The 18024-nt window shown below is 46.1% G+C and overlaps 7 protein-coding genes across 7 annotated transcripts; 3 read left to right on the top strand and 4 right to left on the bottom strand.

Moving 5' to 3' along the window:
• Positions 1–343: 343 nt before the first annotated feature.
• On the top strand, positions 344–1258 carry GL218_09250 (uncharacterized protein; the record flags this gene model as incomplete). Its single annotated transcript, XM_033586077.1, has 1 exon — positions 344–1258. The coding sequence occupies one exon, from the start codon at positions 344–346 to the stop codon at positions 1256–1258; it is 915 nt and encodes a 304-aa protein (XP_033439791.1).
• Positions 1259–3078: 1820 nt separating this feature from the next.
• Positions 3079–4435, bottom strand: GL218_09249 (uncharacterized protein; the record flags this gene model as incomplete). Its single annotated transcript, XM_033586076.1, has 2 exons — positions 3079–3400; positions 3459–4435. 2 exons carry the CDS (start codon positions 4433–4435, stop codon positions 3079–3081), a joined length of 1299 nt encoding a protein of 432 aa, XP_033439819.1.
• Positions 4436–5937: 1502 nt separating this feature from the next.
• Positions 5938–6563, bottom strand: GL218_09248 (uncharacterized protein; the record flags this gene model as incomplete). Its single annotated transcript, XM_033586075.1, has 2 exons — positions 5938–6279; positions 6465–6563. 2 exons carry the CDS (start codon positions 6561–6563, stop codon positions 5938–5940), a joined length of 441 nt encoding a protein of 146 aa, XP_033439820.1.
• A 2026-nt stretch (positions 6564–8589) lies between these two features.
• Positions 8590–9936, top strand: GL218_09247 (uncharacterized protein; the record flags this gene model as incomplete). Its single annotated transcript, XM_033586074.1, has 2 exons — positions 8590–8658; positions 8779–9936. 2 exons carry the CDS (start codon positions 8590–8592, stop codon positions 9934–9936), a joined length of 1227 nt encoding a protein of 408 aa, XP_033439823.1.
• Positions 9937–11445: 1509 nt separating this feature from the next.
• GL218_09246 (uncharacterized protein) lies at positions 11446–12266 on the bottom strand (the record flags this gene model as incomplete). The annotated part of the gene is made up of 3 exons (XM_033586073.1): positions 11446–11545; positions 11603–11792; positions 11858–12266. The coding sequence occupies 3 exons, from the start codon at positions 12264–12266 to the stop codon at positions 11446–11448; spliced, it is 699 nt and encodes a 232-aa protein (XP_033439824.1).
• An 808-nt stretch (positions 12267–13074) lies between these two features.
• Positions 13075–13302, bottom strand: GL218_09245 (phosphatidylserine decarboxylase; the record flags this gene model as incomplete). Its single annotated transcript, XM_033586072.1, has 1 exon — positions 13075–13302. One exon carries the CDS (start codon positions 13300–13302, stop codon positions 13075–13077), a length of 228 nt encoding a protein of 75 aa, XP_033439821.1.
• Positions 13303–16094: 2792 nt separating this feature from the next.
• Positions 16095–17846, top strand: GL218_09244 (uncharacterized protein; the record flags this gene model as incomplete). The annotated part of the gene is made up of 4 exons (XM_033586071.1): positions 16095–16379; positions 16465–17124; positions 17182–17307; positions 17376–17846. The coding sequence occupies 4 exons, from the start codon at positions 16095–16097 to the stop codon at positions 17844–17846; spliced, it is 1542 nt and encodes a 513-aa protein (XP_033439804.1).
• Between the last annotated feature and the right edge of the window lie 178 nt (positions 17847–18024).

Here is an 18024-nt window from a genome sequence, read left to right as displayed (position 1 = left end):
ATATCCTCGATAGACTTACGTATATCTTTGACGTAGCACTACTCGTACATTATAACGGTAAAAAAAACAGTCAAGTATCATATCTTATTTCGCAGAAATAGCCGGAGTCAAAATACCACATCTGGATAGATATAAATGATATAAGCGAAAAGGTAAGTTGAGGCTAAATGCCATCTTTACTAATTCCTCATGGAGTATTCGATGTGCAAGCTCCGCATCAACGATATATACGATGGATGCATAAGATAGGATCCCAAGCCGCCTATGGCTTAGATACGTATGTAGTAGACAAGAATTTACATGTCTAGAGAGAGAAAAACGATATTGGCTACCCAAGAGAACAATGAAGAAGGCACCAGGGCTCATCGCACTACTCTCCTGGCGGTGCGCCGCCGCCGCCGCAGCCTCTTCCATCCAGACCAAAAGGCAGAATCCAAACACCATCTATCCGCCCTGCACACAAGACGGATACAAGCACTTCTTGATCCGGAACTGGCATAGCACAACATACAACGACAGCACCGAAGTCTTCACCTTCGAGCTCCAAGCCAATTTCAGCGGGTACGCAGCGCCGTGCCACGGGACGCGCAAGGGCGACGACAATAGCGGATGGACATCATGCGACGGCGATAAAGATAATACCTCGGACCCGAGATTCGCCGTCTCTTTCGATTTCTCGTCCAACGACTACCTCAGCGTCAACCACACGTACATATGCGACCGCGGCGACACCGAAACAGACCCGCACAACCGCCTCGCAAACGTTCTCGCGACGGGCGACGGACGACTACAAATCGGGCTCGTCGACACGCCCGAGGGCCATTTCACAGGCACCGAAGGGGATAACATGACCATCGCAGCGTACCCCGAAGTCGCGCATCGCCTACCGAAAGCCGACTGCGCAGCAGCATACGATTTCAGCGAATGGGAAGTACGAGAATTCAAATTCGGCGCTCGGATGCAAGCCGGCAACCCGTGGATCATCGGAACAACGGTAGCAAGTATCAATTACGACTTGTATAACGCGGCGATTGATTATCTGATCAATTGCCAAGGCGTTAACGACTCGGTTGCCGCGTTTCCGAATAACCCGGATCTGATCAATCCGAAAACGCGGTTCCCGTGTCCGATTAACTACCGCGATGACTTGATTCCGCCCGAAGCGTATCCGAAGACTGGGTTTAAGTTTGATAGGCGGTCGAATGAAGTATCTATTGAGCAGCAGTGGGATTGTGAGGATGATGACGGGAATGAGTAAGTAACGGCATCAAATTGATTTCAGGGATTAATTTACTAACGGAGATTTAACCCCTTATAGAAGTACGCTTCTAGCAGTTGGCAGCGCGCTTCTTTCGTTAGAATGTCATGAAACTCCTACTTCGGATGATAACCCAATTCCCCAAGCGGTCGATTGTGATCCCATAACTGTAAAAGTAGAGGGGAAATTGGTCTCCTAAATCAGTTTTGTAACGCAGTGTAATATCGAGGTGGATACGGGAGTTCTATGATACAGAAAGTAATGTATAATATTTGATGCTAGATACTATTAAGCATAGCTACAATACCTTCACCTACTACCCTATCAATGTCTCTCTGGGCGGCTATAGAGTATGATGCCGAGTAGAGCAAGTTCAATCTAAATCTGTAGCCAGTGTCACACATCATCGTCTCACGGCATTAAAGCTCATAAGGACCTGTGGCTCGTGGCTAACGTTAACATAAAATAATCAAGCAGGATCCTCCTTATGCTTTTCTACAAATCTGAATATCCAAAACGCCACCTTCGAATGCTTTTGAATGCTTTAAAGTGCTATGCAATATTTATCGTGAACTGGCTGTTTCCGAATCCAGGGCCGGCCTGCAACTGGTCCGGGATGATTGGCTACCTCCTACTATTCGGTAGGGGTATATGCTGAGAGGGGATTGTCATATATCGCCGATCGGGAACAGTATCCGGGATGTTCTCAAAGGTACGTAGATGGTACACTAGTAACCGACAATTCGTATCGAGGCATTGGCATTGACTTCATCCCTCAAGAAGCGTGCCCCACTCTTGATCTAAGAGAGAATATCGCTCGCAGCCGCGCAAGCGCCTGTTTCTTCAAAATCTTCTACTTCAGTCATGCGTATGGCTTCTCCTACGTCGTCAACGAAGCGGTGTCTACCACCCAACGAGTTCGACAATGCCGCTTCGTTCCATCAATTGCCACACTTCGTTCTGTCGGCTCACGGGTCGGCTGAAGAATACCCTGACGCCCCGGTCTCGATAATTGCGTACTATCTCCTCTAGTACCTGAGTACCAGAACCATCCATTGAGGTGACTCCGTGGATATCAAAGATGACATTTTGTTACTGGCCTGTGGACGAAGACGCGGCAACGCTGGATGTGCATTTCCCGTACCGTACAGCTCGAGCCGTCGCAGTCTATTCTTCAATTCACCTGTATTTGCAAACGTCAAGGGTTCGGGAATCTTCACAATCAGACATCCCTCTACAAACTCGAGATCCTGCGGGTGTTCTTCGGCATTAGCGAAGCGATCACTGTTGGGGATCCTACCCAGAATTTGTATACGAGGGCGTGTTGCATGACGAATGACTTGCAAAAGCGACAGGCCAATGCCAATCGCAATGCCTAGATTGAGAGAAAAGAAGACTGTGACGGCTAGGATGACAGCCATAAGGGCAAGCTCAGTCCAGCCCTTGATTCGTAGGAAAAATGATATGTCATGCGGCGCTTCTTCGATTAAAGACCAGGCAACTGCCATGATCAGAGCAGATAGGACGGGTTTCTGCATCGTAGTTAGTTTGGCGTTCAACATAAAGAGCACTTGTCGCAAAAGCTCAAGGGAGGCCAACGAATGGAGTATGAGGGCGGGTCACTCACAGGAAGGTAATAGAACCACGGCAAGAGGAATAAGATACATATGACAGTAAGGACGCTGAGTATAAGGGAACTCATGGGACTCTTCCCGCCTGTACTCTTATTGACCTTGCTTCGACCGTAACCTCCAAATGCCGGAATGGCCATAAAACACGCACCAACAAGGTTAGCTGCTCCGAGAGCTACAAGTTCTCGATTAGGACTCAATTGCATCCCTTCGACGATTTCTTCGCCTCCCAGACTCTTGGCCGCAACCGAGGACTCGAAGAAACCAAGCATGCCAATCCAAGAAGGACGTGCCCATAGCCTCTCGGATGTGGGACATGTGCGATAATTGGAAAGGGTTATGAAAAGTGAAGACGTGGCCGGACGCTGCTTCGACTTTGCCTAACACTGGAACACCACTCTGTTCCCAGCCCAGATGCCAAGCCATGAGTGCAGAGAATACAACCACAATGAGTCTATCAGGGAAATATGCTACCCCTGGGTATCGTGGTTGCAAGCGCCTCTTAGCCTCCCTACGCATATGATCAGCCGAATTAAATTCTAAAGACAGCAGAGCAATCCTAAACTTACCGTAACACCATAATGACAACAAACCCCACAATACCGACAATAGCAGTAAGGTTGTGTCTGTCGCCAAGGTGTGTGAGTACGAACTCAAGCTTCTGCACAGTGCTTCCGTGCGTAACTCCCGGCGCTGTTTTAGCTGCATGGTTAAGTCCTAAGACGGGAATTAATTGGTCGATAAAGATAACCACGCCAATGGCGGAAATGAAGCCTCGTAGGAATGGTCGGCTCAAGACGCTATCAAGAAATCCCAAACGAAATACACCCATAAAGAAGACGGTTGCGCCAGCTATGCCGACAGCCACACCAGCCACCTGAGCTTGTAGAATGGCATTGTCGTCGTCGCCCCCTCCGAGATCGATACTATTCTTAACAATAGATCCGATAAGTAGGGAACCAGCTGCCTCTGGCCCGACCACCATCAGCGGACAACTTCCCAGTAGCGCATATATGAAGGGGTTGATGGCGAAGGCATATAGGCCATTGATCGGAGGAACATGTGCCAGGTTATCAGCGTACGAAAGAGCCATAGGGAGGTACATAGACGCAATGGTGATAGCGGCCGTAAAATCGCCTTTCAACCACGACCACTTATACTGCTTGATCCATATGAGGAAGGGCACATAGTATGACAAATACATCACCCACGAGTCCTTGACGCCATGTTGCTGTGCCAATGTACTAGAATCCGTCATCTTTTTGCTCTTTACCCTACTCGAAAATGTTTTTCTCCAACTCTTAAGCTGCGTCTCGCTAGACGGTGCAGAGCCATCCGAATCCGCCACAGACCCTATCTCACCATCAATATTACCGGCTTTTGGTGGCGGGCTAGATACACGAGGAGAGAATGTACCGTGGTCGCAAGGGCCATCGTGTGGGCGTTCGTGGTGGAGGAGAGAAGTGGTCTCGTTAGTGTCGTCATGAGATTGATCGTGGCGCGTGCTAGGTCCTGCAGGATTTATGCCTTCCAAATCGTCACTCATTGAAGAGGATGAGACGGTGCGACTATGACGAAGGCCACTCGGAGTCGGTGGAGCATGGTCGTGAGGATAGGGTCGACCAGTCGTAATAGAAGGAGGTCGTGATGAAGACGACATACTTTTTGACTTCAATTATTAGATACTAACTAGCCTAGGAACGTCAAATGAGGCAAATGCCTACTACTTTCGACTTTTGCAGGCTAGAATTATGAGATTGTTAAGAGGAACTGAACTTTCGTTTACGATCCAGCCGTAGTGCGTTTGCGACGTAACAGGCAGAGAGGCAGAGAGGCAGACAAGATAATAAGAGATTATCACTAGAGCAATCTAATTGGCTTTAAAGACCAACAGATCAACGAGAAAACTGGGAGAATGCAGAGTAGAAGAAGGCTAGGTGATCTACATTATGCATACAACTGGAACTGCTAATAGTAGAAATGATATGGGGGATATTGGAGACATGATGAACGATATGCAAGATGAAGTAGGAAGGGAAAAAAATAACATTTATTTAATTGGTTCATTGATAAAAAGAATGACACCAAAGTACTTTTGTACTATTCCAAGGGTCCCGTAGGACAAGAAGTGGGTACAGCGGGGGGGAAGTTCCATACATGTAGGAGGGAGCATTGAGATGTAACTTCTTAGTATCATTTCATCTCAAAAGGTAGCAACTTCTTCTTAACCGATATATGTATGTGCTGTGCTTACCATCTTATAATTTTAAAGAAATAAGAGGAAAGAAGAAGTGAAAAATAGTAAAGAACCTTTCCGCTTAAATAAACTTTCTCAATGATAAACCGAAAAAAAGGTTTAATGGTCTCACATATTTCATAAGATGCAGGTGTACATATAGAATAGATAAACCCTAAATCAGCCATGCGTCTGCAGCCCACCGAAACGCGAGATCCAGACCCCTCGCGAAGTCATGCAGTGGAGATGTTAATGTACCACGCGAGCCGCAGTGGGTAGAATGGCTGCATGTATAGAATTGGAGTTACCTAATAAATACCTAACCTACCTACCCAGACACCAATATCATTTCAACGTTTAAGAAATATTAAGAAATATTTATGTAAGTTCAAAGCTTAGCTACTTTAAAAATTACTTGGTATTTTCTTGGTATTCACTTGGTATGGTCATTACTTGGTACGATTATAAATCAGACGTTGAAATTTGGCTGCCTATAGATCAGCTATCTAACCTAGTGCAATTCAAACGAAATAATTCATCGCGCATTCATATCATGATAACCCATCGAAATTCCTCCACGATGTCGTCTATTCATATATCGGGTGACGAGAGAGGGTGCTATATCGCATCAAGCAAGTCGTCGGAAAATGGAAACGGAAGATCAACGTCGATGTGTGTAAGCAAGAGTCAACGATAGTTGAAATGAGTGTACTATCCGAAGATGAAGAAGGAAGGCAGACCTTCATTGTCGAGTCATCGTGATAGCATATGAGGTCTGGCTAATAAATGCATTATTACCTGTGTTGATGCGATTACACCAGGGCATTAGCACCTTCCTCATCCTCTTCTGCTTCTTGAGCCTTGATATCGGCTTTGATCTTGGCATTGGTTTCGTCTTCATCTTCGCTACCATCTTCCTTAAACTTAGGAAGGGCCTTTCTAGAGGTCTTGGTCTTCTTGCCGGAACCAGGGGTCTTCTCGCTGTCGGCCTTGCGCTTCTTGCCGCCTTTGGTGGGCGTGCTAGGCTCGCTGGTGTTGGCCGTTGTCGATTCTCCTGAGGCCAAGGCGAGCTTTTTCTTGATAGGTCCGAAACAAGCGCGAGCAGTTGAGGCGTTCTTGAAAGGCGCAAGCTTAGCGAGCTTGTCCCAGTTGATCTAGAAATACGGAAACATGGTTAGTAACTGCCAAGATCTTGGCCATATAGTTTTATAAAGGAAATCACGAGGTGTAAGTTAAAGTTTCAAGACGAAGGTCTCAAGATAGCAGGTATATGATTGGTAGCATAAAATATTTGAGGAGTTTTTGATAGGTGAAGGTGGAAAGGTGGTTTCGGTCTTACCTTGGGAGCTACCTCAAAGCACTGCCAAGCTATTCCTAGAATCTCCATGTCTCGAGCGGTGAACTGAGCATCCTTGATGGATGTTGCTTTTGATGCCATGGTGATGGATGGTGATGGATAGTAGTACTGATTGTAGGGTGTGTTGATGAGGGATGCCTTAAGCCTCTAGAAGTGTGAGGAGGGAAGGAAGGAAGTGTGTATCTAACGTGTAGGTATTATCACGGTAGTGAAGAGGAGTCAGAAGCTTTGGAGATTCTTCTTCTAAATGTTGGTAATCTGAATGAGAATCGATATACTAGCGTAATTGTAAGTTAACCGCAGCCTAGGATAATGTATTTGGGTAGATGTTGGTGCGTGTGGAAGGTAAGGTAGATGGGTAAAACAGGGTTGATTTGAAGTTGTAGGATGTGATGATAAAGAGGTAGTAAAATTAAATCTAGGTTGTTGCCCGATACCTTAATATCTTATTTGAGAAATTTACGTACGAGAACTGTTAAAGTAGGAAAGAACGGAATGCGTTAAGGTGCCTTAGGTAGTTTGTGCACTTGTTTTCACGAAACTACACGGCATCTACTTTCAAATTCACAGAATGCAGCTCGGACTAATATTTCCAACTGCTATATTTCCTTGCCATAATATTTACCAAAGAACTTTAAGTTTTTATTTATTTATTTATGATAAGTTATATATTCTTATGTGTGCTTTCTCTCATTATATTATATTCGAGCAGCTCTTAATGAACAACCTCCCAATCCCTAGTTGTGGTGATTTAATAATAAGTTTTTACCCGTGCGCATATAATCCGCTTGGTTCTCATGGAGTAATACTTTGGTTGCATAATAAATGAAATGATAGCTTTTGGGATGTTTTAAATGGTGATTCCAAACCATTTGCTCAACTTATCAAACATAAAGGTCTAAGTATATTCAAATCATATAACATCTGGGTACTATTGCAGTCGATAAATATTGACTACTAAAACATCATAAAGGTATAACAAATATCCAAATGGTCATGAGAACTTGAGGTTTAATCTACAAGATCATCTGCCCTTGAACTTTGAAATCCCGATCATAACTTGTGTAGACATTGGGTAGCAAGACTTTCTGGACGTATAATCAGCATTGATTCATCCAACTAATGAGAGCATTATCGATTGCAAGTTACCTAAAGTACTGTGCTATTCGTCAAGATAAGAAGAAGGACGAGTATTAATATTCAGATGTTTCTAAATATAAACTCTAAATACCTACCTATGTAATTTACATATGATCATGGAACATTACGTATATTTGTGAGACTCGGTAAATTCATGCCAAGACTCGGTATAAGTCTCACTGGATAATTTAATATCACATGGAAGCAGCATTTTCCCATGAACAGAAGGGATATATATCCGCCATAATGCAATTAAAGGATGATACTAATATGCATAAGCCGTTTCGGAGATGATATGTTACTTCGGCCGATTCTTCAACATCAGTCGGACTTATCCCTGATTCACTTCATCACTGATTGATTAGATTAGATCAAGGACTAAACTACATCACCTAAGCTTTTTCTCAATTTCTAGACATTGTACTACCATAGGCTTGTAATGGACGAGTCACAGAGCCTCAAAAGCGACCGTCGCCGCCGCCGTCCAGCTCTTTCATGCGTTAGCTGCCGAAGATCTAAGATCCGTTGTGACCGCAATTTACCTTGTGGTGCTTGCGTTCGTTCTAAACATAAGACCTGTGTTTATGAACCTCAAGGTCGGCATTCGGAGTTATCTTCTTCTGCAATTGGTCCACATCATCAAGCTGATTCCTTGTCCGCCGTTGACTCCGATACAGCCGTTTCTCCCGTGACCAGTGGATCAAACCACGCCCGTCACGGTGAAGCTTCACACGAGGATCAATCAACTCATTCTTTGAATGGGTCTACGACCGTTGACTCGACCCCTTCTCAAAACTATGAACCATCTTTTGATGTTAGGTCACTACTAGACCGAATCAAAGATCTTGAACGCCGCTTAGAGGACTCTACGGGGAATCACTCGCGTCAGAAGAACGCCACACAACCCTCCGCTGACCCAGAGCTTGTAGCTACCTATCCTAGTTATCTAGCAGGAGACTTGCACACCATGAGTAAAAGTGTCATGACCAAAACCCGGTATCTAGGCCAAAGCCACTGGATGAATCAAATAGGAAGCGTACGTTACTCTCATATTCTTTTCTTTCTCTTCTTTTTTTTTCTTTTTTTCTCATTCTTATCACGTCTTGACGTAGGTATAAATACTATATATATTGACAGGTTACTTATCCATTATTAGTTTAAGTACATATTGGAAATATTCGACCAGGAGTGTCGAGAAAAGAAGTCAGAGCCGATAGCGATGGTAAACCGGTGCAAGTCGCTGGCTCGGACGGTTAAGGCGCAAAGGGCACCCGTACAGACTATTAAATATGGTACTAATATACCGTCACGAGAAGTCGCGGATAAGTTCGTAGAGGGATATCTTCGAACGTCGGAAACTGTCTTCCGAATATTACATGTCCCGTCATTTAGAAAGGACTATGAGAATTTCTGGTTGTCGCCCGACTCGGTCGATCTCCCCTTCCTGATTCAACTTCAGCTCGTTATGGCAATTGGTGCCGCGGTTTATGATGATCAGTATACCATGCGCAAGTCGGCTATGCAATGGGTGTACGAGGCACAATCCTGGCTCATTTCTCCGGCCCCTAAATCAAGGCTGACCCTCACTGGCCTACGGGTCATGCTGCTTCTCTGCCTCGCACAAGAGACTGCATCCGTAGGCCAGGATCTGGTCTGGATCCACGTAGGACAATTAATGCGCACGGCTATCTATATGGGCCTTCACAAGGACCCGAAGAAACTACCCAAGATGAGCTTGTTCCTCTCCGAGGTTCGCCGCCGGTTGTGGAATACTATCCTCGAAATCGCGCTACAAGCCAGCGTTGACTCTGGAGGGCCGCCCCTAATCTATCTTGAGCAGTACGATACTTCCGTGCCGGGCAATTACGACGATGATCAACTGACAGACGACGACACGCCGGTTACGGATAATCCCCCAAATAAGTTCACAGATATGTCTGTGGCTATAGCACTTCGTGGTAGTTTTTCGGCGCGTCTAGCGATTGCCCGGCTCCTTAACGAAATCGGTACACAGAACACATTCGATGATACCATTCGACTTCACAACCAACTCAGTACCGCGTACAAATCTCTCTCACAACAGCTCCAACGATTCACGCCTGGCGACCGACAACCGACAGGGTTTCAACGACGCCTCGTAGACCTTCTCGTGCGCCGATACTTCATGGCACTCCATCTTCCTTACTTCAGCTCGGCCATGAGTGAGCCGGCTTACGCTTTCTCGAGGAAGACTGTAGTAGAGATGAGTGCAAAACTGTATTCTACTTTTTTCCTTCGGCCGCTTTTAGCCCTCGGCCACTGCGACCTCAAATGAATGAGTTGGGTCAAATGTCTATTGTCCCAGAAGGGGACGACCTGGCCCGACTTACTACTTGTGCAGCAGGCTTTGCTCGCAGCATCCTCTCACAAGCATCGATGGCTATCGGTCTCGATCTGCAAAACCAATTGCAAGAGGATGATAGCTTAGGGCCGCCCACCCCCGAGCGGACCTACTTAATATTTTCAAAGATGCCACCGCGTGGGTATATTATCGCATCTATATTGGGGAGACGAATGTAAAAGGCTATTTATTTTCATTAGCACTATTAACGCATATCGAAGGATTAATGAAGGGCCTAAAACGAACAGATATCGTAGATTCGATTATTACAGCTGGCACCGAATCAATGCAAGACTGCTTTGAATTGCTCAAGCAGCAGATTGCCCCACAACCTGATGAAGCTACCAGCACGAATAATGCACAGCTTGGTTTCGATAGCATGATGGCGATGGATCAAGATTGGGAATATAATACCCCGGTAAGCTACTCATATCCAGGCTAATGATAACAATAGACTAATATATAAGCCAGATTCAGAATGTCCTCTTCAATTTCACCAACATCGAAGCTGTGTTAGGCGTGACTACAGATTCTGATATGATGACAACCGATTTCTCACAATGGCAATAGTAGTCGAGAACATAGCTGCCTACCTACTTAGGTACATACCTTATAACCAACTGCGTACCTATATATGTTAGGCACCTCCGACGCGCCGAATACTGGAATTAGCTGAAGAGGTAAGTCCGATATGGCTAAAATTCAAGAACCGATACTGCTACTTATCAAGCTGCAGTGTATGGTATTTTACGAACTAGCTAAGGGACTAAACGTAGCCGCATACTTATTATATATCTCGCATCATAGAGATTTTGCTCTTGCGCAGACGAAAACGCCCCTCAATTCATATCGCATCAGCCTTTGCATCCTCCACATACTCCCTCCTACTCCTTGATACAACGATTGTCCTCTACCAATTGTACAAGAGGCAGTTGAAAATATCGTGCCTAATATGTTACTAACACAACTGATACTGCTTGCAACCCAAATTTAATGCTGGCTAATAGTCTGCTGTAACATCTATGCTAGGCACGCTATTGAGGACTGCGTAGCTGCGTGGTGCCATTTGAAAATATTTCCTAGTAAGAGACTGAAGCAAAGACAAAGCGTCGGGGCTCACCGATATCTTATTTCTGTTGTCAGTTATCGAAGCGGTTTCCCAACGCTGCCGACTGCCTAAATATCCATTCATGGGCTGTTAGTCCTTGATCCTCGTCCTCCTTTACTTCATCAGGGACACCCTTCCCTCTGATTGTTTTCATGACACATTTGTCTTCTGGTCGGACGAAATAGACGATGCTATAACGCGGATATCGGCCCTGAGATCCAGGAGATGGGATCACTCGATGGCGCCCGGAACATAGTACGCCGTTCGTGAATTTAACGGCGGCATCGCCTAGGTTAATGATAGCGCAACCTTTTTTAGGCTTGACCCAGAGCCATTCACCCGGGCACATCTGGTTGGCCGTTGCTAAGCTGTGCCTTCCTTGCTGACTCAGACCAGACCTGGAGTCCACCCAGCCAGTTCATCAAGATGGTAATCCTGCGGGACTAGAGATCAGCGATAGCCGTACGGGGAAAAAAATAAGTAATTACTTACGTCCCAAAGTCGGTGTGCGAGGGTGTCTGAATCTCGGGCATCTCATCCGTTTCTCGGGGCGGGCCCCTAGTGATACGGACATGGTCTCCCGAGGGCTCTTCTATTCTATGGCGGTTCGTGAGCTCGGATGGATCAATGCCAAGCCTTTCCGCAAGATATTCATAATCATCATCCCGACAGAATGCGCGCTCTTGATATAATCGGCAAAAAGAGGTTTCGCGTCTAGGATAGCGGGTGGCCATGGGCGGCTCATACGGTCGTTCGGCACAATCATGTCATTTTTGCCCACGTTGAAAAACTCGGCAGTATCTCGAGTGCCAGCCTTATCTGTTACGGTTGATCCAGCATATTTGTACCCGAATAGAGACTTGGCCATCTTATAGTCCATCTTCTCAGCCAGTGGTAACCGGAATACACGTTCTCCCGCCAGCGCAATCTGCTCGGCACCCCGGCGGATGGTGTTCCCTGTAGCGCAGCCGTCTAGGTCTAAGTAGAAAAAGCCGCGTCCGACACATGCTTCGAACACGCGATCCTGCTCGACGGCGTCGCCATTGAAAAGTTTAGATAGGGTGATTGTCTCTAGCGAGACCGTAGGCACATCTGAAGGGAACGGCGGGTATAATTCCGGAGTGAATTCGGTATATGGTTCTTCCTTATGAGGCATGGCTAATTACTTGTGAAATATTTTGATCAGCTCTACAATAGTCTCAGGTTATATCGAAGGGGGGTCGGAGATCTATATAGGTACCTAGGATAACCGAGTTTCCGTTCCGTGTTGATCTAGAAATAGGACGGAAACCTCGGGTAGCCGAGTGGAGGTGAAGCGGGGAGAGGTCCAGCGACACGTCTATGAATATGTCGAAGATGGAAGGTTGCGTAGGGAATACCTAATATGGGAATCCTGCAGCCAACTCGACGCCGATCTCAGTGCCGACAGAGCTTCCCCAGCTTCTCCGCATAGTCTTAGCCGGTATTGTCCCGCTTGTTGATAAACACCAACTTCTGCGCGTTATAGTCAAAGGGGGTCAGAACAAAGAAGTCAAGGATATCAAGTAAAGGGTGTAATGAGTATTTTTGTATAACAGTTTGGAGAAGGGTGTATATTTAAGTTTCTTCTCAGTCTTGATCTAGATACCCCATTAAAAATGAGATCACTACCTGCCTTATAGGTTTAAACTAATAAACATGTGATAGCTTTTATAATTGATAGCTATTTCCTTGGCCTATATATACCTTACCTAAGGTGCTTATTAAGGTAGGTGAAACTATAATGATTTGGAAGCTAAAGCCCGAGTCTAGACTTTTTCTCGTAGTAATTGCACATTGTTCTCAACGTACTTTCTAATACATATAAATTGCTCCGTCTTAACAACGGGGTAACTACCGGCATTTGATATCGGTATGTTCACGCCGTTCTGCAACGCGACCGAGTCGACTTAATAGGTAGTTTCCGGTAATGGTACAGAAGGAAGTTATATACTCATGAACATATTTGTGATGGTGGAATAGGTGTCTTTGATTCGCAGTTTCTTAGTCTTGGCCACAGAATCATACGCTACGACGCGGGAATCGGTAACCACAACGGCACCTACGGGATCATCCGGAACGTCAATGGGCCGCGACCCCGGGCGGTTCGCGCGCACGAAGAAATTCTTGAATGTCCGGTATTGCTCGATATCCGAGGGCTCAAAGTCGGACATGTTAATGTTGTATGTATCGACGAAAGCCCGGATTTGACTATGCGATGCCGGCGTACCTTCTCTCTCGCTCCTCCGGACGGACTTGTTGTGGATCCAGAGCCGCATTAGATGTGCCGTGTAGATCCATTCTGTAAGTGGGTTGAAGAGTACCTAGTAGCAGTTTGATCTTCTTGGTTAGGCTTGCCGGTCTAGTTTAGGCTTTGTTAACTCGAGTATATTTTAAGTCGGCTTTATTAAGTTAGGCTTACCTTGCGGTCAAGGGACTTCTATCTATGTTCCCCATTTGCAGACTGCGCGTGTGACGAGTCAGTAAGCTGAAGTAGGATATCTAAGCTACACTTACTAAATGGCATTTTGCGAGCAGATGGTTTGGAAAGGAATTGGGCGAAATGGTATAGATACTGGAAGAATTCGGTGAGTCTTATGGTCGCGTGTCAACGATTAATTTTCTTTGATTATGTTTGATGGCTACGGTGTTAAGCCCCTTACTCTGGTTACACTGCAAGCTAGCGAGTATCTATTTATTCTTAAATGCGTAGGTAGTTAGATAATTATGTATTCTATTCTGGTAATTTCTCTCTTGCGTAAATTTTATCTATATGAGCACCTTGAGACTTGAGATTCCAAATTTGAATGTTCTGAAGCTGGAATCTCTAATAATATGTTCATCATATGGCTTCTCTAGTGACGTCATCGTGACCTCGAAGTTATAATGTCTTAGTCACCGGAAGGATGGCAAAAGACAAACAGGGTTCGACTTGGTCAACCTCGCATACATTTACTTCACCTCTCTCACACGAACTCGTCAGGATTCTAAACATCAGTTGGATGCTAAAAGTTGACGATACCGGTAGAAGAGTAAGAACGAAGCCGGGTATCCATCACGTGGACCGGAGCAAAGGAGCAAATATCTTGTCCGGTAGAAACAAACCGAGTAGGGATCATTTTGTGCCCCTTGCTTCCCACCAAGTTATTGCCTAACTTTGAGAAAACAGGAGATGTTCCTGAGAATCAACATAACCTTAACCTTGCTACTAGTAGCTTACCTACAGGTATATATGACAACGTCGGTATAGTTCTTAGACCGAACAGCACATATACATATTTCGCGCCGGCTCGAAATATATCGAATAAGCAATACTAAAACACTCCGTAAAAGGAGATCCGCAAAACTAACCAAGCCGTTGCCGTATGGGTACTCTTTATACTATTACTCACTAGTCTAATATCCACGTGTTCGTGTTCATCATTGTCGGGATACCAAGGCAATGCCTTAATTCTAAATTGGATTCTTCTCCGCGTTGCCCAGATCCACAGCAAGACTTATCCTTGGGGGTCAAAGTTGGAGAAAGATGGGGGAACGGTCCCCGCTCTTCGGTCACTCGTTTGTGCAATTAGCGAACGACATCCATCACCGCGAGAGCCGACTGAAAATTCAAAAATTCCCTAACTAGTCCTAATAAGGCTTACATCTTCCGAGGAGGTCATCTACATTAGGTACTCTTCTAGAACAAAAACACACGCTGCTCGGCTTGGTATTGCCAGAGACTAATTTAATGAAGTTTTACTCAGTACTGACAACAATAGGAAAGAATAATTTTGTCCCTTCCCCTGAGGCGATTGGGGTTGAATTTGGAGACCCCAGATGGCGCCGTTTCTAAAAGACCGTTTTAGTCTGACACACGGGAGGCACCCGGGAGTGAAAGCCGTTCGCTTTTGTAGTCGCGCTTATGCACCCGAGGCCTTCCAAAGTTCCTTTCTCGAAAAAGACAAAACTCCCGGATCTAAGAAACGGCAATTTATGTCATTTAGGTAACTTACGAAGCCAAGGAATAGCTTTGTGGGGATGATGCGCCTCCTGAACTTCCCGACTTATTGGTAATAAGTATGTATTCCCAAGTCTCTGGTTGGGCCATGATCAACAAAATCTGGAGATCGAGACTCGGTCCTATTACGACATCGTTCGCTCTTCTACATATTCAACGCTGACCGTTTATTTCAAGCGTCAGTTTACCCGGCGGTGGGCTGACCGGGATAGATTCTTACGGTTTGTTCAATTCAATGTTTGACTCAATCTAGGGATGTAAGTATCACTAAGTTGAATAAAAACATCCAGTTAGTGTTCTTTTCTACGTAGTTCCCTTGCCGAGAAAAATTTTAACTATTAGACAATGATTGTTTGCCGACATCTCTCCCTTGGAGCCCACATCAAGTAGCTAGCCGTACACTAGTATCTTACAAGTCTGGCCCTTGTTCGTGATGTTGGCTACCTAGGTTAGACAGGTTAGACTATTTCTCCTCAACAGACACCCTTGGCACCCCGGTTCCCCCCCCCAAATACCCCAAGCGCCAAGACACCGAAGAAGAGCCTCGTCTCCTCGTTCTCCCCCAAATCTTTCCTCGTTATGATTCCTCTCACGTAGTTTGCCCCGCATTATGGGGTGCTCGGATGGAGAAACGGAGATTGGGAGAGTGGCAAGCCCTTCCCTGCCTTCGCCTTCGCCTTTAGTTAAGCTTCTGCAGCTCACATGGGCTGCATGAGCTGGTCGGTACACGAGGGTGGTACCACAGGGCGTGTCTGCCCAGGGCGGGTTCCCACGATGCTGGTTAGATAAAAACCTCGCCATCCCAGCCATCCCCTCTGCCGGTCATCCTTCTGGCATTCTTTCCGGGCTTCCCTAAAATTGGTTGGATAGTCCCCTTTGTTTGGGTTTTCTCCGAAAAGTCATTATACCCACCAGCCATCAGGATAAAGAAGCTAGGGGAATCACTACTTTCAACAAATATCCATCATGGCCGACGAGATAACAAGAGCCGAGCCTTCTCAAGGCCTGGCGGCGAAGCGGGATGTGGAAACACTAGAGCATACGACAGCGCCTGTAGATACTCCTGGAAACTTACTTGCCGCCGCTTCGATGGATCCGGCGCATCGTGCGCGCGTAGAGAAGTCGCTGTTACGCAAGTTGGATGCGCGATGTTCTCTTTTCGTCTTCATCTACATCCTTAACTATCTCGATCGCAACAACATTGCGGCCGCGCGACTTAAGGGACTCCAGAAAGATCTGAGTCTCGATGATGTACGGCTCCCACTTTGGCACAATTGACAATTTGTGACCAACATCTGTCAGGTTCTTTCTAGATCACCATGCTAACTACTAATAGACTCAATATTCAACTTGCCTGAGTATCTTGTACGTCGGGTATATTTTGATGCAGGTACCATCGAACATGTTCATCAACCGGATCCAACGACCATCTCTCTACATTGCATGCGCTATGCTTCTGTGGGGACTCATCTCTACACTCAGCGGGAACACATACAACTTTACCGGCATGGTTGTAGTGCGATTCTTCTTAGGTTTTGTCGAGGCTGCTTTCCTGCCAGGAGCGCTTCTGATTCAGTCTAAGTGGTACACGCGAAAGGAACTGACGACGAGAAATGCGATTCTGTTCTGTGGTAACATTATCTCTAACGCCTTCTCAGCCCTTGTAGGAGCCGGTGTGCTGTCGAATATGGAGGGCGTTCTAGGCCACGCCGCTTGGCGATGGCTGTTCTGGATCGAGGGTGCGGTTACCATGGCCACAGCCATCACCGCTGGCTTCGTTCTTCCGGATCTACCACACAATTCTCGCGGATTTTCTGCCGAGGAGCTTGAGGTCGCACAGCTGAGAATGATCGAAGATGTAGGCGAGGCCGATGTCGATGAAGCCAATCAAGGTATCTTCGATGGTTTGATTATGGCCGTCAAGGATATTAAGATTTACCTCATGATGCTTACCTTCACGGCCTATGTCGTCGGTCTTTCTTTCAATGCCTTCTTCGTAAGTAGCGACTCATCAAAGCCTCCGTAGGGTTCAAATTAGCTAACTTCTACGCAGCCTACTCTTACTGGTACACTCGGATTCGCCGATATTCCAACACTGCTCATGAGCTCGCCGCCTTGGGTCTTCTCGTGTATCGTTTCGCTACTGAATGCTTGGCACGCTGACCGAACTCAGGAGAAGGTGTGTATACCCATTTCGCAAATCACAGTTTACTATTATGCGAGAAAAGAAACTAACTGGACTTATAGTTCTGGCATATCGTCGGACCCATCCTTGGTGGACTTGTCGGTTTCGTCATCAGCATGTCGACTCTGAATGTAGCCGCCCGATACGTGGCTCTGTTCCTCCAAGCCAGCTCATACGCAGGATTCATCGTCTTTTACTCGTGGATCAGCTCATCATTCCCTCGACCGCCGGCCAAGCGTGCCGTAGCGATCGCGCTTATCAACGCGTTCTCGCAACTAGGCAACGTGGCGGGCAGCTACGTATGGAACCTGAAGGACAATGGATACCGCAAGAGTTACGGTATCGTCACAGCTATGTTCGGAATCACGATCGTCGGTTGTTGGGCGTTCCGTGCCATCCTGGCAGACCTTAACAAGAAGCTCGAAGAGGGCGAGCGTGCCTGGGAGACGCAACCCGACGAGGCGCGCGTATCTGACGCGAATGCCCCTGACGAGGCGCTGCGGCTGCACAAGGGATACCGATACATATTATAAGGAAATGAGTTACGCATATATATGGAACAGGCCGCTCAAGATTTTAGATACCCCTTGTCTTGCTTTATTAGCTTTTGGATGAAGACAATGATGTTAAAGAAGATATAAGATAAAAGTAAAATAACACTGCTGAATAGGTGATTCTTGATTTTCTTGGTGATTTAATGATACTAGGTTA

This window comes from Daldinia childiae, assembly GCF_008694065.1.
Source record: "Daldinia childiae strain JS-1345 chromosome Unknown Scaffold17, whole genome shotgun sequence".
NCBI classification, from domain to species: Eukaryota; Fungi; Ascomycota; class Sordariomycetes; order Xylariales; family Hypoxylaceae; genus Daldinia; species Daldinia childiae.
The sequence above is the reverse complement of the archived record's forward strand: the minus strand, read 5'-3'. Positions and strand labels throughout refer to the sequence as shown.